We start from the raw sequence: 13,374 nt of genomic DNA, 5'->3' as shown, positions 1-13,374 counted from the left end.
GTAGATATCTCATTAGCAGCTGTTTCTATGGACCGTGATACTGTTTCCACACAAAAGCAGTTTATGCAGCGGTCTGGGCATGAAGCTTGGTCTGAGGCATCTCCTCCATTCACTTGCATTCAAGCCGATTCAAACTGTGAAACTGCTCTCCTTGTTAACAGTTTCAAGATGGCACTGCAGTTGACATATCTAAACCAGCCAAATGAGGCATCTATGTATGCATTTCTATGCTTCTCTGTTGTAAACCAGTTGCTCTCAACAAGGGGGCCGGGACCCACTAGGGGGCCTCAGCACACTTCCAAGGGGGCCTCAAGATGACTTAAAATGAATTTTAAATATTAAGAAATATTAAAGTAATTAATATAGTCCTACTTAATTAAGATGCTAAAAAATACTTTAAGAGGTATGCCTACAAATTATAATCAGACTCTTGCTGAAACTTCTAGAATAAAAAATTATCCATGATTAATTATTTTAACCAGACATGTCTAGTTTCAGGTGAGGAGGCCTTCAAATTTTGTCTTGGACAGTGGGGGGCCTTGGAGTCAAAAAGGTTGAGAACCACTGCCAACATGCTTATGTCACACGAGAGGTAGCGTGATCTCGAAAAAAATTAGTTTTCAATATTGATCTATTTCTTACACCTAGCGTTTTGCTTCAGAAGACATTAATTAATCCACTTGAGTCATATGGATTACTTTTATGATGGCTTTATGTGCTTATTTGTAGCTTAAAAATGTGTGGCATTTATTCAATTGCATTTTATAGACCCTCTTTTGGATCTTCATTTGTGTTCAGTTGAAGAAAGACATACACATCTGTGATGTCATGAGTAAATTATGAGAAAAGTTTAATTTTGTGTGAACTCCCCTTTAAGGGAAGTATCCATGAATGGGCTAATATGGATTTGAATGTGAAGGAATGGTCCCCTCTCTCTGTTACAGGAAGTACTACAAGAGACTGAAGCAATCATTCACTCAGTTCTGGGCAACTATTATGATCACGCGGAACACCATCAAAAGACGTCATTGGAGGGTAGGAGTCCTTATCTCTATATGTCTATTCCTCTCCCCGTGTGTCTATATGGCTTCTACGTGACTTAATGTGCACATATACTAACACATGGATATGACATCACTAAGTCCCAGCCCCTCTTGTCCCATCTCATTATTTAGTATTATATTAATCATACAGTGGGCCCAAAAAGTATTTGGACATTTATGTCATTGCATTAAAAAACAAAATATCTAATCAGGTGGCATCGGCAAACAAATTATGTTATATTTTTAAATTGGGCTTAAGTGTCCAAACAGTTTTTAGGGACTCTGTATATTAATTCATGCTTCCGGACTTCCTGCCATACACTATTACGTGTAAGGTCAGAGTGTGAACTTGCATGATAAACCATGAATCTTTGAATATGTTAACCACTTTGGATGGACTTTGGACCGTTTGTGTACTGAGAAGGTGAAATTCTATTTATTGCTCTTAAATGGCACTCTTAGAATCGTATTGCATGATAAGAACCTCTATAGAAAACAATGCAGTATCAAGCCGTGCCATTGAATTTAACTTTTTCTTTTTTTTGCCATTTAAGTTTTTATTGAAAATAAAAGTATTAACAGTTATTTTTCTGGATCTTTTATTCCAAATTAAGGTTCTTTCTACACATAAATTAGTTTTGTCTTACATTCCTTGACTACGTACATGTGGTTTAATGCCTTGTAAATGTAAAAATATAGTTTTCTGTGATGTGTTCTGCTCAACAAGATTAGGCTATCTGGCAGGCAAACACAGATGAGGTTTTGTTGAAATTGTGAGAATGTTATTGGGGTGCATCAGTTAGTATGGGTTGAAAATAAAAAACTAATCTCTTGATATACTGTGTTTATGAAATCTTTGCTGTCTTGGGGTGACATTATAACTGTTTAACTCTTGTGCATCAATTTAAAAAGGTTACTCAGAGGTCCTTAGAGGACAAAAATGTCTGTTTCAAAAAACTGCCATAATATTATTATTTATTAATATTATTTTTCACTTTCAATGAGTACGTTTTTTTTTTTAACCAACATCAGTCCTGATCATAACTTGCAAATATTCATTCAATTTCAGGATTTTATCCCTTTAAATGCCAGTTTGTTTATATAATGCCACTGTTGTTTTTTTTTACACAAAAACACACTCTGACACCAATACCAACACACAAACACACATTTTTAGCAGCATCATTTATTCAATTGGCCTTCAGTGCTCTATAATACAGCAAACAGAAGTTTGTAAAAAAAAAAAAAGCATGTATTTGCTCCATAGACCAAACATGAGAAAAATGGTGCCATCTCGTGGAAAATAGTAGAAATAGAGGGATTTTGTGTACACAGTGCATTATAGATGTATTATAGTAACTGAGGTTAAAATATCAAAACTCCCCAAAAAATATACACCTTTGACTTAATGTTTGCCGATGGCATTAACACAGCCAAAACAATTGAAAAAACAAAAATGAAAAAGACAAAAATGTCCCGAAGGTCGCACAAGAGAAAAACTGATACACTATTTTCAATTGTTCCAACATTTAATTAAATGACAAATCTATTCCTTTCTTTCTGTTGCTTAAAAAAAAAGTGTAATTCGTGGTCAAAGGTTAGTAAAAAAAATATTAGTAGGCCAAGTACAAATCTGAACTACTAACAGATGGCCATCAGAAAAATAAATTTGTATTATTGATCGTATTATCATTATAACAACTATTATTAGCATGGTTATTAATAGACTATAATTCACATAGCATGTTTTGCCTCTCTAGTGTGTCATGGACTGTTTTAACAGTGTGTACAAATGTAGAAAATTTTACAATTTACATTTACAATAGGTGAGGTGAACTCCACCCACATTCTTTCCTGCCCTTTCATCTTTGATCCCACCTTGATTGTCTCACTCTCTCTCTATTTCTCATATTCACACAATCACCCACCTTTACACACCTATCAACATTTCTCTTCTGCTTGGATTCCAAACTCATTGTTTTTTATGAGAACAACATTAATTTCGGTTGCTGTTAAGAACACTTTCCATGGAAACTGCTACATTTTTTTAATATCGTCATAGGTAGGTAGTGTTTAATATTTATCCATATAACACATGACAAATAGCAAAAAGAATAGATTCATTATATATAGTATTCAGAGTAAGTAGATTGCCAAGAGATGACTTCAGTAAATTAGAAGTTGTATATTTGATCTACTGTAATAGGTTGGATAAAGCTTTTAATAAATTATTTTATTCGATCTAAAATGTTCTTCCTCTACTAGTAAAAAGTTTAGACACACCTATTCATTGTTTATTTTTTCCTAATTTTTAGTATAATATGTTATGAAAACCATGAACTAACATCAATGATGTATGGGAAATATATAGGGATCACCAACTTCATGAGGGAAAAATCATCCACCTGCGATAATTTTTAAGGAGTTATCTTGTATACTGGGACCTGTTGGCTGCTTTTTCCTCACTATCCGGTCCAATGTATATTTGTTTTCAGGGATTTACAAATAAAACTTTAGATCAAAAGATTTTAAGACCATAAAAGCAAAGGATTATTCAAGTGTGTCCAGACATTTGACAGTTAATTTATATAATTTTTAAATGATCCACTAAGTTACATAACCTGCTGCTTTTGGTTTCCTTATGACCTGTCCTCGTTTTATGAAGTTTGGACTATGTCCATTTGAGCTGTCATGCACTGTGCTGTCATATCACTTTGTGGTATTTTTTACGAGTTGTTTTAAATGTTGAGACTGGTTTGAAATGTGATGCTGGACTTAAACTGCATTGAATGGGTTAAACAGCTTTATTTAGTCATTTATTTGTGTGTTTGTTAGTTTTTGACTCTCCAAGAGAAGTAAAAATGTTAAAGATAAAAGGTACGGGTAACACCCCAGAACACTCCCAGGTTTCTTTCTACAATATTTGGAAATCAGTGTAAGGCCTCTGTCTTCTATGCACTAATGGCAATGGTGTAATACAAAACAGAAAAGTGAGTAAAGTCAAACACAATGATAAGATAAAAGATTAGGGATGGATTTGGAAACTCATATTTCATCTAATTCTTATGTTTGGGGAGGAGCGAGTAGAGGGAGGTCTTTCTGGGATATAAAAGCAGCCCAGCAGCTAAGAATAGGTCTGTTTACGTTTTGTTTAATGCCGTGAACAGGTAAAAGAATAACTGATTGGGAGAGTCATACAAAATAAATGTTTAATTGTTGACTCAGTAGAGGATATGTGAATGAACAAAGGGCATTACTGTTAAATAAATTCAATGTTAAACTTTTTTATGATTTTAGATTTTGTTTGCATTTTGATTTTATCAGGAACATTCGGATAAAAGCAGAGTAAAGCACGTTGCAAAACCTACATCGACCTCTTCAGAGATGGTGAGACGCACTGATTCCTATTACTCTATCTTTTTATTGTATATTTTTTGTTCTTATTGTTGCTTTTTGTTTATCTTTTTGTATTTTGTTCTGTTCATCTGTTTGTTTTTATAATTTTTTTGTTTTGTGTTTAGGTTTTTATGTGTGTGGTTTTTTTTTGTTGTTTTTTGTATTTTATTTATTTTTTGTACTTTTTGTTTTGGTTTTGTGTTTTTGTTTCTCTATTTTATTTTTTGTTTTTATTTTAAATAATTTTTTGTGTTTTGTTTTGTTCTTTTTTGTTTTGTTTTTGGTTTTGTGTTTTTTTTTTTCTTCTGTTTTGTTTTTTGTTTTTATTTATTTTTTGTGTTTTGTTTTGTCTTTTTTGTTTTGGTTTGTGCTATGTTCTCCAAGTCATAATGCACATGATCTTTATCTTTTAACTCTTTCTTTAACTAACTTCAGAGAATATTAAAAATATTTAAAAAATATTATATCTCTCCTAAAGGATGTGGGACTATTGGAGATCCCAGCAGAACTGTCAGCCAGATTACGCAATGCAGCAGGTGAGTGCATTGCCACCTGACAGCACAATTTCCCATCGCATGATTAAATACAAGCAATATTTGTATGCTACTCTCTGTTCATCTGCATTTTCATGTGATGCCTTTAAGGGCGCCCTCAAGGATCAGGGATAACAGAAGTAGGTCTGTCACAAGTAAAAGCGGAACACAACCTGTCACTGCCCCTAAATATTGACAGTCATCCTTTCTCTCAATATGCCAACACAGTCTTAAAGGTATGATGTTAATAAATTGATATGCTGTTAATTATAAAGCTTTTTTTCTCCTTGGAACTTTGTAGAAAAATAATAATAACAAATATTATTAGTATTTATAATATTATTATGTATTTATCGTTGTAAAAACTTTGTTCTAGTTCTCTGGACATTTGCTTCATATACAATTTCTGAATTTAATCCATTTAATTTGAGTTCTGATACATCACAGTTATCTGTTTTTTGCTATAGGATGGATGGTGCCAACCGCAGGGCTACCCACTACAGAAGCCCCTGACTTCTCTTGACCCTGAGGATGCCCGTGCTGCTCTTGAAATCTACAAATTGGTCAGTGAGATATTGGATTTATTCACTTTTTGGTTCAATTTGATGTTTTTATTAAATCAGTAACCCATTTGAACCCATTTAGTAGCCTAAGTACACTACATGGCCAAAAGTATTTGGAACCCCCTTCTAATGAATGCGTTTGACTCTTCCAGTAATTCCATTAAAGACACATTTTTTCTGTCACGTCAATACAATATTTTGTACTACAAAAAATCAACACGAATATTTTAACCTTTTGTAATTCATTGTATATTAGTATTAACTGGAAATTAGGTATGGAATGTTGAAATTGTACTCTTCCTTGCCTTCCTTCTACTTTAGATCATGCGTTTCACCGGAGACTCAGATCTGACAGGATGGCAAGAGCAGATGTTAGGGAACTACATTGTGGAGAAGAGCCAGACTCGGCCCAGCATCAGAGATGAGATTCTAGCCCAGTTGGTCTACCACACTTGGGACAGGGAGAGAGAGGAGAGTGCAGTGCGGGGCTGGTTGCTTCTGGCCTGCTGTCTGAGTGCCTTCACACCCTCTCCTGCCCTGGAGAAACCCCTACTAAAGTACATCTACTGTTATAATTTTACAAAACCAAAAGTGTTGATTAAAGTAGAGATGAACTCAATTACGAGTTGGACTGATATAATATTGCCATTGATTGTAACTAGGGTTCTAAATCAATTAAAACAAATTAAATAAAATTAATGACGTATTGTGTGGATTAATCAAATTAATCGCATATATCAATATTAACTGAGAAAGGCCCCCAAATTAAGATAATTTAGTATATAATAATTAATCATTATTAACATTATATATAATAAATATTATAATTCAGATCATTCGAATACATCATATTCATAGGTCGTGGCAGCAGACAATAATTTCTACCCAACAAAAAAGTCAAAATACTATTTATTTTATTTCCAAATCATTGAACATAACACTATTATTGGCCTTCCAGTACAATTGGCCTTCTCTTCTGCAGAACTAAAAAAGTGTGTTTACGTTTGTCAGGTATGTGTCAGATCGAGGTCCAGGGGAGTACCGCTCTCTGTGCCAGCACAAGCTGCTTACATCCCTCCAGCTGCCCTCACCTGCCTGTAGGAGGTATCCTCCTACTCAGCTGGAGTGGACAGCCAATCAAAGAAAAGGAAAGATGGTGGTGGAGGTCCACACATTCAATGGTAAGGATAGTAATTTTCTTGTGTTAATGAGCACTGTCTGGAAGCAGGATAAAGTGCCACTGTAAAACGATCGCATTTGTGATGTAATTTCAAGGGAAAAAATTATAGCACGGATGTCAATTAAAAATGATTTTACTTTATTCATGTTGAATATTTATTTTTCAGAGGAGAGGTTAACTGTGGAAGTGGAGTCCTGGACGACAGGGGAGCAACTGGCCTCCTGGCTACTTAGCCACAGGTAACCAAGAGGATAAACTGCATATATATATATATATATATATGTTATTGTGGTAATTAGTAAATATATGACCTTTCAAATCTATATTAAAAGGATAGTCCACCCAAAAAGTATCTAATAATTTACTCCCTCATGCCATCCTATATGTGTATGACTTTCTTTCTTCTGCTGAACACAAACAAAGATTTGTAGAAGAATGTCTCCGCTCTGCGGGTCCATACAATGCAAATGAATGGTGCCCAGATCTTTGAAGGCCAAAAAAAGCATATAAAGGCAGCATTAAATTCATACGTACTGTACGACTCCAGTGGTTAAATCTTCAGAAGCAATATGATAGGAATGAGTGAGAAACAGATACATTTTTAAGTCATGTTTTACTTTAAATATCCACACACCTATCACTTCAGAAGACATGGATTGAACCACTGGAGTAAAATGGATTACTTTTATGCTTCCTTTATGTGCTTTTGGACTTTACATTTCTGACCACTATGACATTGTATGGACCTACAGAGCTGAGATATTCTTCTAAAAATCTTTGTTTGTGTTCAGCAGAAGAAAGAAATTCATACACATCTGGGATGTCACGAGGGTGAGTAAATAAGAGAATTTTCATTTTTGGGTGAACTGCGTCAGCCTTTAAATGTCCATATATTTATCGGTTTAGTAAGTAGCCATGCAGTAAGCATGTACAGTCAGCCAGTCAATACTGCCAAAAAGCCCTTCAGGGTAATATGTGACCCTGATAACCCTTTTGGGGTTTATTTTACGACAGTCACCGTCTGACTGTACATTATCCGTTACAGAGTGTCTCTGAGAATTTTAGAATACTTTGCAAAGCCATACTTGTTTGTGTCAGGAGTCTGACTGAAGCTACAAGAGGCTGGTCTGTGTCTCTGCTGGCTGGGGAAGGCTGGACCGATCTGGCTGGCTGTGACTTTGTCATGGATCTCTTGGCTGGAGTGGAGGCTGATGTGCCAATGGGTCACCCACCTGCACAACCTGATTACCTCTTCAGTGACATGGGGGACAGGTATGCCTCTTTCATTCTCTGTGCTGACAGTTCAATCAAAGGAAGTGTACTGTTCCTGTAATTAATTATCAGTTTTCTCTTGTTCTCTTATGTCAGGATGATGAGCACAGACCTGGATGACTTTATACCACCTGCTCCCTCTATGCAGGCCCCTGGGCTCCCCTCCTTTGAGACATCTCCATGGGACACCTACGAACCAACTTCCACATCTCAGGGTGAGTGCCCAGCCATTACCAAGAGCTGCTAGAAACAGACAGTAAATACTGAGTCATTGTTGTCTGGCATTGCTTTGCAGAGGGACGAACAAAGAAATGAAAAATAATGAAAGCTACAGGCTGAGGGTTGGGACTGACTCTCCCTGCAGTGTAAATAAAAATGCCTAACTCATTCTGATTTTATAAAGGACATTCCTCCAACAATCTTTCTTTTAGGATCTCGAGGGCAGCGGATGGATTCTTACGTTGATGACCTCTTTGACCCTGTGTTAGATCAGGGTCCTCCGGTCAGTATTGTCCAGTTTCTTAGTCACTATTAAACCCATCAATAATATTAGGGGTGGGTAAATATATAGATTTTACGATGCACCACGGTCCGCATTCTCGAGATCGATATTTTACTCTATGTGCAGCCCTCTACAATAAGAAGAATTTAACTTACATTCGCCCTCTGCGTCTAAAATGTATATATTTGGGAACTAGTTAGTAAATGTTCATATTTCACTCACCAGTGATTGTGTAGTATAATAATGGAGTATCCTTTCACTGCGTGTTGAGAGTAAAAGTTGTTCTGTGTAATGCATGTCCAAAGACGAGATCCACGTGCCATTTTTCATTGAAAAACACCTCTTTTAATTCACTTTCTGTTCTTTACAGTCAGTTGTTTATCAAAAACTAAAAACAAACAAACATTTAATTCTAATCATGCATAGCACAGATGACATAAAGTAATTCGAGTCTCTCTTGTCCATATGCGCTCATTTACAGGTGCTCTATACAGAAATGCCGGTTTTCTTAAAGAGACAGTGCCATTTTTAACACTTTTTATACAAATCAATGAAAATACTTGTACAAATTATGCAATTAAACAATATACAAATAACAAAATATAATATATGCAATATAATATCATCATATTTATTGATTGAAAACATGGATTTGATCATTTTTAAACAGCTAAAATGTGACCAAAATTATGAAAAACGAATAAAATATAATTAGTAAAATTAGTATTTTATTATATTTACCTAGTTAAAAAATGCCTTGTATAATTAACAGCATTAGCCGGGAGAAAGTTTGTTTCATATGTAAGCAAAAGGGAAATAAAATATATCCACATAAATCGGATATCAAATCGATTCAAGACCTTGTTAATCAGAATCAAATCTGGAAATCTGTATCAATACACAGCCCTTATTAATATAATATTAGGACCTTGCCAACTGCATCTCTTTACAAATAATTTACAACTATTGTTATTTTGTTGACATTTGTCTATCAAATCTAGATACATAAATATGTATTGTTTTTAAATTCAGATTCATGTCTCCCACCTGAGCACCAGAGCTCTACATGTGAGAGCACATATGCTAACTGCTAGGCCACATCTCTAACACATGTACACTGTTACATGGCTCTCTGAAATACTTTAATCTAACTGACAATCGTGGCATTCTGTGGTAAAATATTTTTTATAATATTAATGACCACTAAACTGTATAATTGAAAGGTGCTAACAGCTGAAACTCTTCACTTAATTTAACCTTACATTTAAGGCATACTTCACACAAAAATTTAAATTCTAAGATTGCCAAGATTGCATAGCATTGGTACTTAATTGTGAGGTTTACATGTATTGTCACATGTATTAAGGGCTGGCTTGAGGTGTCATTTTCTGCATTTGTATTGATATAGTTGCTTTATGTTGCTAGGACTTTGAACGAATGGCCATGCTGAATCGTAGAATGAGAGGAGGAGGAGGGATGATGCCCAGCATGTACACTGGAGGAGGTAATCTTGTGTCTTGCGCTTATTCTTGTGTCTTGCGCTTATCTGTTTGATTAGACAACTGGGTTTTTAATAGCCAATGATAATACAAAGGCAATAAAGCTGATATATACAATAAAATTTAATGATTTCAGATAAAATATACACAACATTTCTGAATTTAAATAAACTCCTATCTTACACAATATTTACTCCAAATTCACTAAATATCTTTCTTAAATACAGAAAACGTGTGCTGTTCATTGACAGTGCTGTCGATATTGTTTGGAAATGACACTAGGCGGAATGACCACTTCTGTTAATTGGCCGATATATCAGCCTATCATTATTAGTGTGCAATTTCATATTTGATATTTTGGTTCATTTGAAATACATTCACTGTGCACTTTAATAGGAACACTATGGTCCTAATAAATTGCCCGACGTGGTCTTTCTGGACATTCTGAGATGCTATTCTGCTAACTATAATTGTATAGATCGGTTATCTGAGTTACTTTAGCCTTTCTGTCATCTCAAACTAGTCTGGCCATTCTCCGTTGACCTCTCTCATCAACAAGGCTTTTCCATCCACAGAACTGCCACTCACTGGATGTTTTTTGTTTTTGTTGGCCCCATTCTGAGTAAATTCTAGAGACTGTTGAGTGTGAAAATCCCAGAAGATCAGCAGTTACAGAAATACTCAAACCAGCCCGTCTGGCATCAACAATCATGCCACGGTCGAAAATTTTTTCCCCATTCTGATGGTTGATGTGAACATTAACTGAAGCTCCTGATCAATATCTGCTGATTTTATGCATTGCACTGCTTCCACACGATTGGCTGATTAGATAATCTCATTAATATTTAGGAGTACAGGTGTTCCTTATAAAGTGCTCAGTGAGGGTTTGTTGGAATTGACAGCTAATATATCTGAAATACAACTGTAATTCCAAAATATATGTGTTATTTATACCCCTTATTCCACTTAAATTAGGAATGCCAATGAATCCTGCCATGGCTGGCTATGCTGGCACACCGATGATGCCAAATATGATGCCCGCTACTGCATCCATGTCCATGATGCAACCCATGCAACACATGCAACACATGCAACCCATGCAACCCATGCAACGTAAGCATCCCTGCCCATATTACCTATTCTCAATGCTTCTCTTGTAGTTAAATCTATTAAAAGAGTAACCCTTCCTACTTTTGTCTTGGACATAGCTATGATGATGCCAATGTCTATGCCAGCTGCCCCACCACCCATGCCTGTGACCACACCAGCTGTCAACACAGACCAAATGGCTGCTCAGCAGCAGGCATTTATCAATCAACAGGCTTTGCTCCTGGTGAGTCAACCAACAGTTGGCTATGATATTATTGGTTAATATTAGTACTATTTCAAGACCCGCCCACATGGCCTTGATTATGTCAGCAGAAAAGTGGTTTTAGAGGTGGAAAAGTCCAATGCGTTTTAATGAGAGAGTATATTATTCTTATTCTTTTGAATGGCATTGATAAATCATGCACATTACGTGACATTTGCTTTAAAGGAAAGAGTAAAGTTTCATTTTATGTTGTCTTTAAAAAGTTCTTAAATCACAAAATACTGCACAAAATATGTATGTTCACATTTCACACAAAGAACTATATAGAAGTAGATATACTGTTCAAAATGAATTTAGACTCTTTCTGGACGTCAAACATGTCCAATTGTGGCTTAGAGTACATGTCCACTGTATATAACATTAAAATGGTTTCAAGTTGAAATATCGTTCTTTCTATGCAGGCCCAGCAGATGACCATGCAGGCAATGACAATGTCCCAGAAACAGCAGCAGGAAGAGTTAAACAAACGTCAGAAAGAGTCTCAGAGACAGTCTTCAAGGCAATGGCAGCGCTCTCCTCCACGTGCACGCTCGCCCTCACCCAGGCGCTCGCCCTCACCGAAACCTAAACCTAAACCTAAACCTATAGCAAAACCCAGCCATCCCCCAAAAGAGAGAACCAGACCTCAAAGCCCCAAAAATATTCCCGAGACCCCTCCAAAGCCCCGCAGCCCTGAGGTAGAGCATCTGGACGTCCCATAGCTACATTCCTTCCTAGAGTTGCTCCAAAAGAGCATTTTGACACATTCAGACTAATTCTCACATTTCTTATCCATTTTTGCAATTACTTTTAACCAACTGGTCTCAAGGTGATTTTTAATGGATGTATGTAGTGCATCAAAGTTTACACTGGTGTCCTAGCAAAGTAAACACAATTAGTTTATCACATTACCTATGGGCATGATTCATAAAGTTTGACAATTGAATTATTTTATTCTTCACAGCCTGAGAATGATGTGGATATTAAGGCCCCAGAAGTTCAAGGGTCCTTTAGAGAAAAGAGAGATTTTTTTCAAAAGATTGGTAAGTAAACAATGTCGAATTAGAATCCTTAAGATTATTAAAATAATTCATAAAATTGCATAAAAGTTTTCACAAAATGTATGCACCTCAGGTACATCAGAGGCACGCACAAAGACTGCACCAAAGGTTGCTAAGCCACTGATCTACGCCTCTCCACCAGTGTCTGAACATAAATCACCTCCTCCAATCAAGACTGAAGGTCAGAAGCTTTTTTATTCTGCTTTTTATTATGGAAGCTATAGAAAAAAGTTTTTATCTTTAAAGGAATAGTTCACCCCACAATGGAAATTCTGTAATGGTTCACTCAAACTTGTGTTGTCCCAAACCTGTATGACTTTCGTTGAACACCAAAGTAGATGTTTGTAAACTTAGACTAGCAGCCATTTACTTTCATTGGATATTTTTTTTCCATATAAAAGTGAATGGTGACTGAGACTAACATACTGCCTAACATCTTCCATGGAAGAAATAATATCATACTGGTTTGGAACAACATCAGGATGAATAAATTGACATAATATTCATTTTTGGGTAACTATCCCTTTAATTCATTGTTTATGTTTTTCTTTTTTTTTTAACCATCATATAGTCAACTTAAAAATGATAATGTATAAACAAAGGCATTAACTTTCTTTTGTTTTTGGTTTTATCCAGTGAAATCCCTCCCAGAACCTCCTAAAATCACAGAAACCGAACCAGAATCTCCGAAACCCACATCTCCTAAACCAGAACCTACTAGTAACATTAGAGAAATTATCAAGTGGTATCAGAGCCGGCCCTCTCCAGAACCTAAAGCCTTCAAACCAGTCAAGTGAGCCTAAAACAGCTGACCTGATATTAAAGTCAACATGAAATCAAAATTGACCATATTTACTTTTTTTAATGGAGTCACGAAATATCATTTTTTATATAGTTTTATTATCTTCCCTGAAGTACACTGATAGTGTTAAAGTTGTTTTGGCATTTAAACAGTCATAATTTAGTAATATATG

At 35.7% G+C, this 13,374-nt stretch overlaps 1 protein-coding gene across 1 annotated transcript in view; it reads left to right on the top strand.

The window, feature by feature from the left end:
* LOC127626697 (unconventional myosin-XV-like) overlaps positions 1-13,374 on the top strand; it is a 55,401-nt gene that overhangs the window by 24,622 nt on the left and 17,405 nt on the right. The window contains exons 23-40 of the mRNA XM_052102672.1: positions 945-1,035; positions 4,368-4,430; positions 4,918-4,975; positions 5,084-5,208; positions 5,440-5,535; positions 5,857-6,092; positions 6,547-6,716; positions 6,882-6,954; positions 7,814-7,987; positions 8,084-8,202; positions 8,419-8,489; positions 9,915-9,993; positions 10,964-11,101; positions 11,197-11,321; positions 11,762-12,037; positions 12,304-12,382; positions 12,474-12,581; positions 13,037-13,193. Of these exons, the coding sequence (XP_051958632.1) occupies positions 945-1,035; positions 4,368-4,430; positions 4,918-4,975; positions 5,084-5,208; positions 5,440-5,535; positions 5,857-6,092; positions 6,547-6,716; positions 6,882-6,954; positions 7,814-7,987; positions 8,084-8,202; positions 8,419-8,489; positions 9,915-9,993; positions 10,964-11,101; positions 11,197-11,321; positions 11,762-12,037; positions 12,304-12,382; positions 12,474-12,581; positions 13,037-13,193 (2,238 nt within the window). The remainder of the gene's footprint in view (positions 1-944; positions 1,036-4,367; positions 4,431-4,917; positions 4,976-5,083; positions 5,209-5,439; positions 5,536-5,856; positions 6,093-6,546; positions 6,717-6,881; positions 6,955-7,813; positions 7,988-8,083; positions 8,203-8,418; positions 8,490-9,914; positions 9,994-10,963; positions 11,102-11,196; positions 11,322-11,761; positions 12,038-12,303; positions 12,383-12,473; positions 12,582-13,036; positions 13,194-13,374) is intronic.

Source organism: Xyrauchen texanus, chromosome 33 (genome assembly GCF_025860055.1).
Source record: "Xyrauchen texanus isolate HMW12.3.18 chromosome 33, RBS_HiC_50CHRs, whole genome shotgun sequence".
Classification (NCBI taxonomy): Eukaryota; Metazoa; Chordata; class Actinopteri; order Cypriniformes; family Catostomidae; genus Xyrauchen; species Xyrauchen texanus.
The sequence above is the reverse complement of the archived record's forward strand: the minus strand, read 5'-3'. Positions and strand labels throughout refer to the sequence as shown.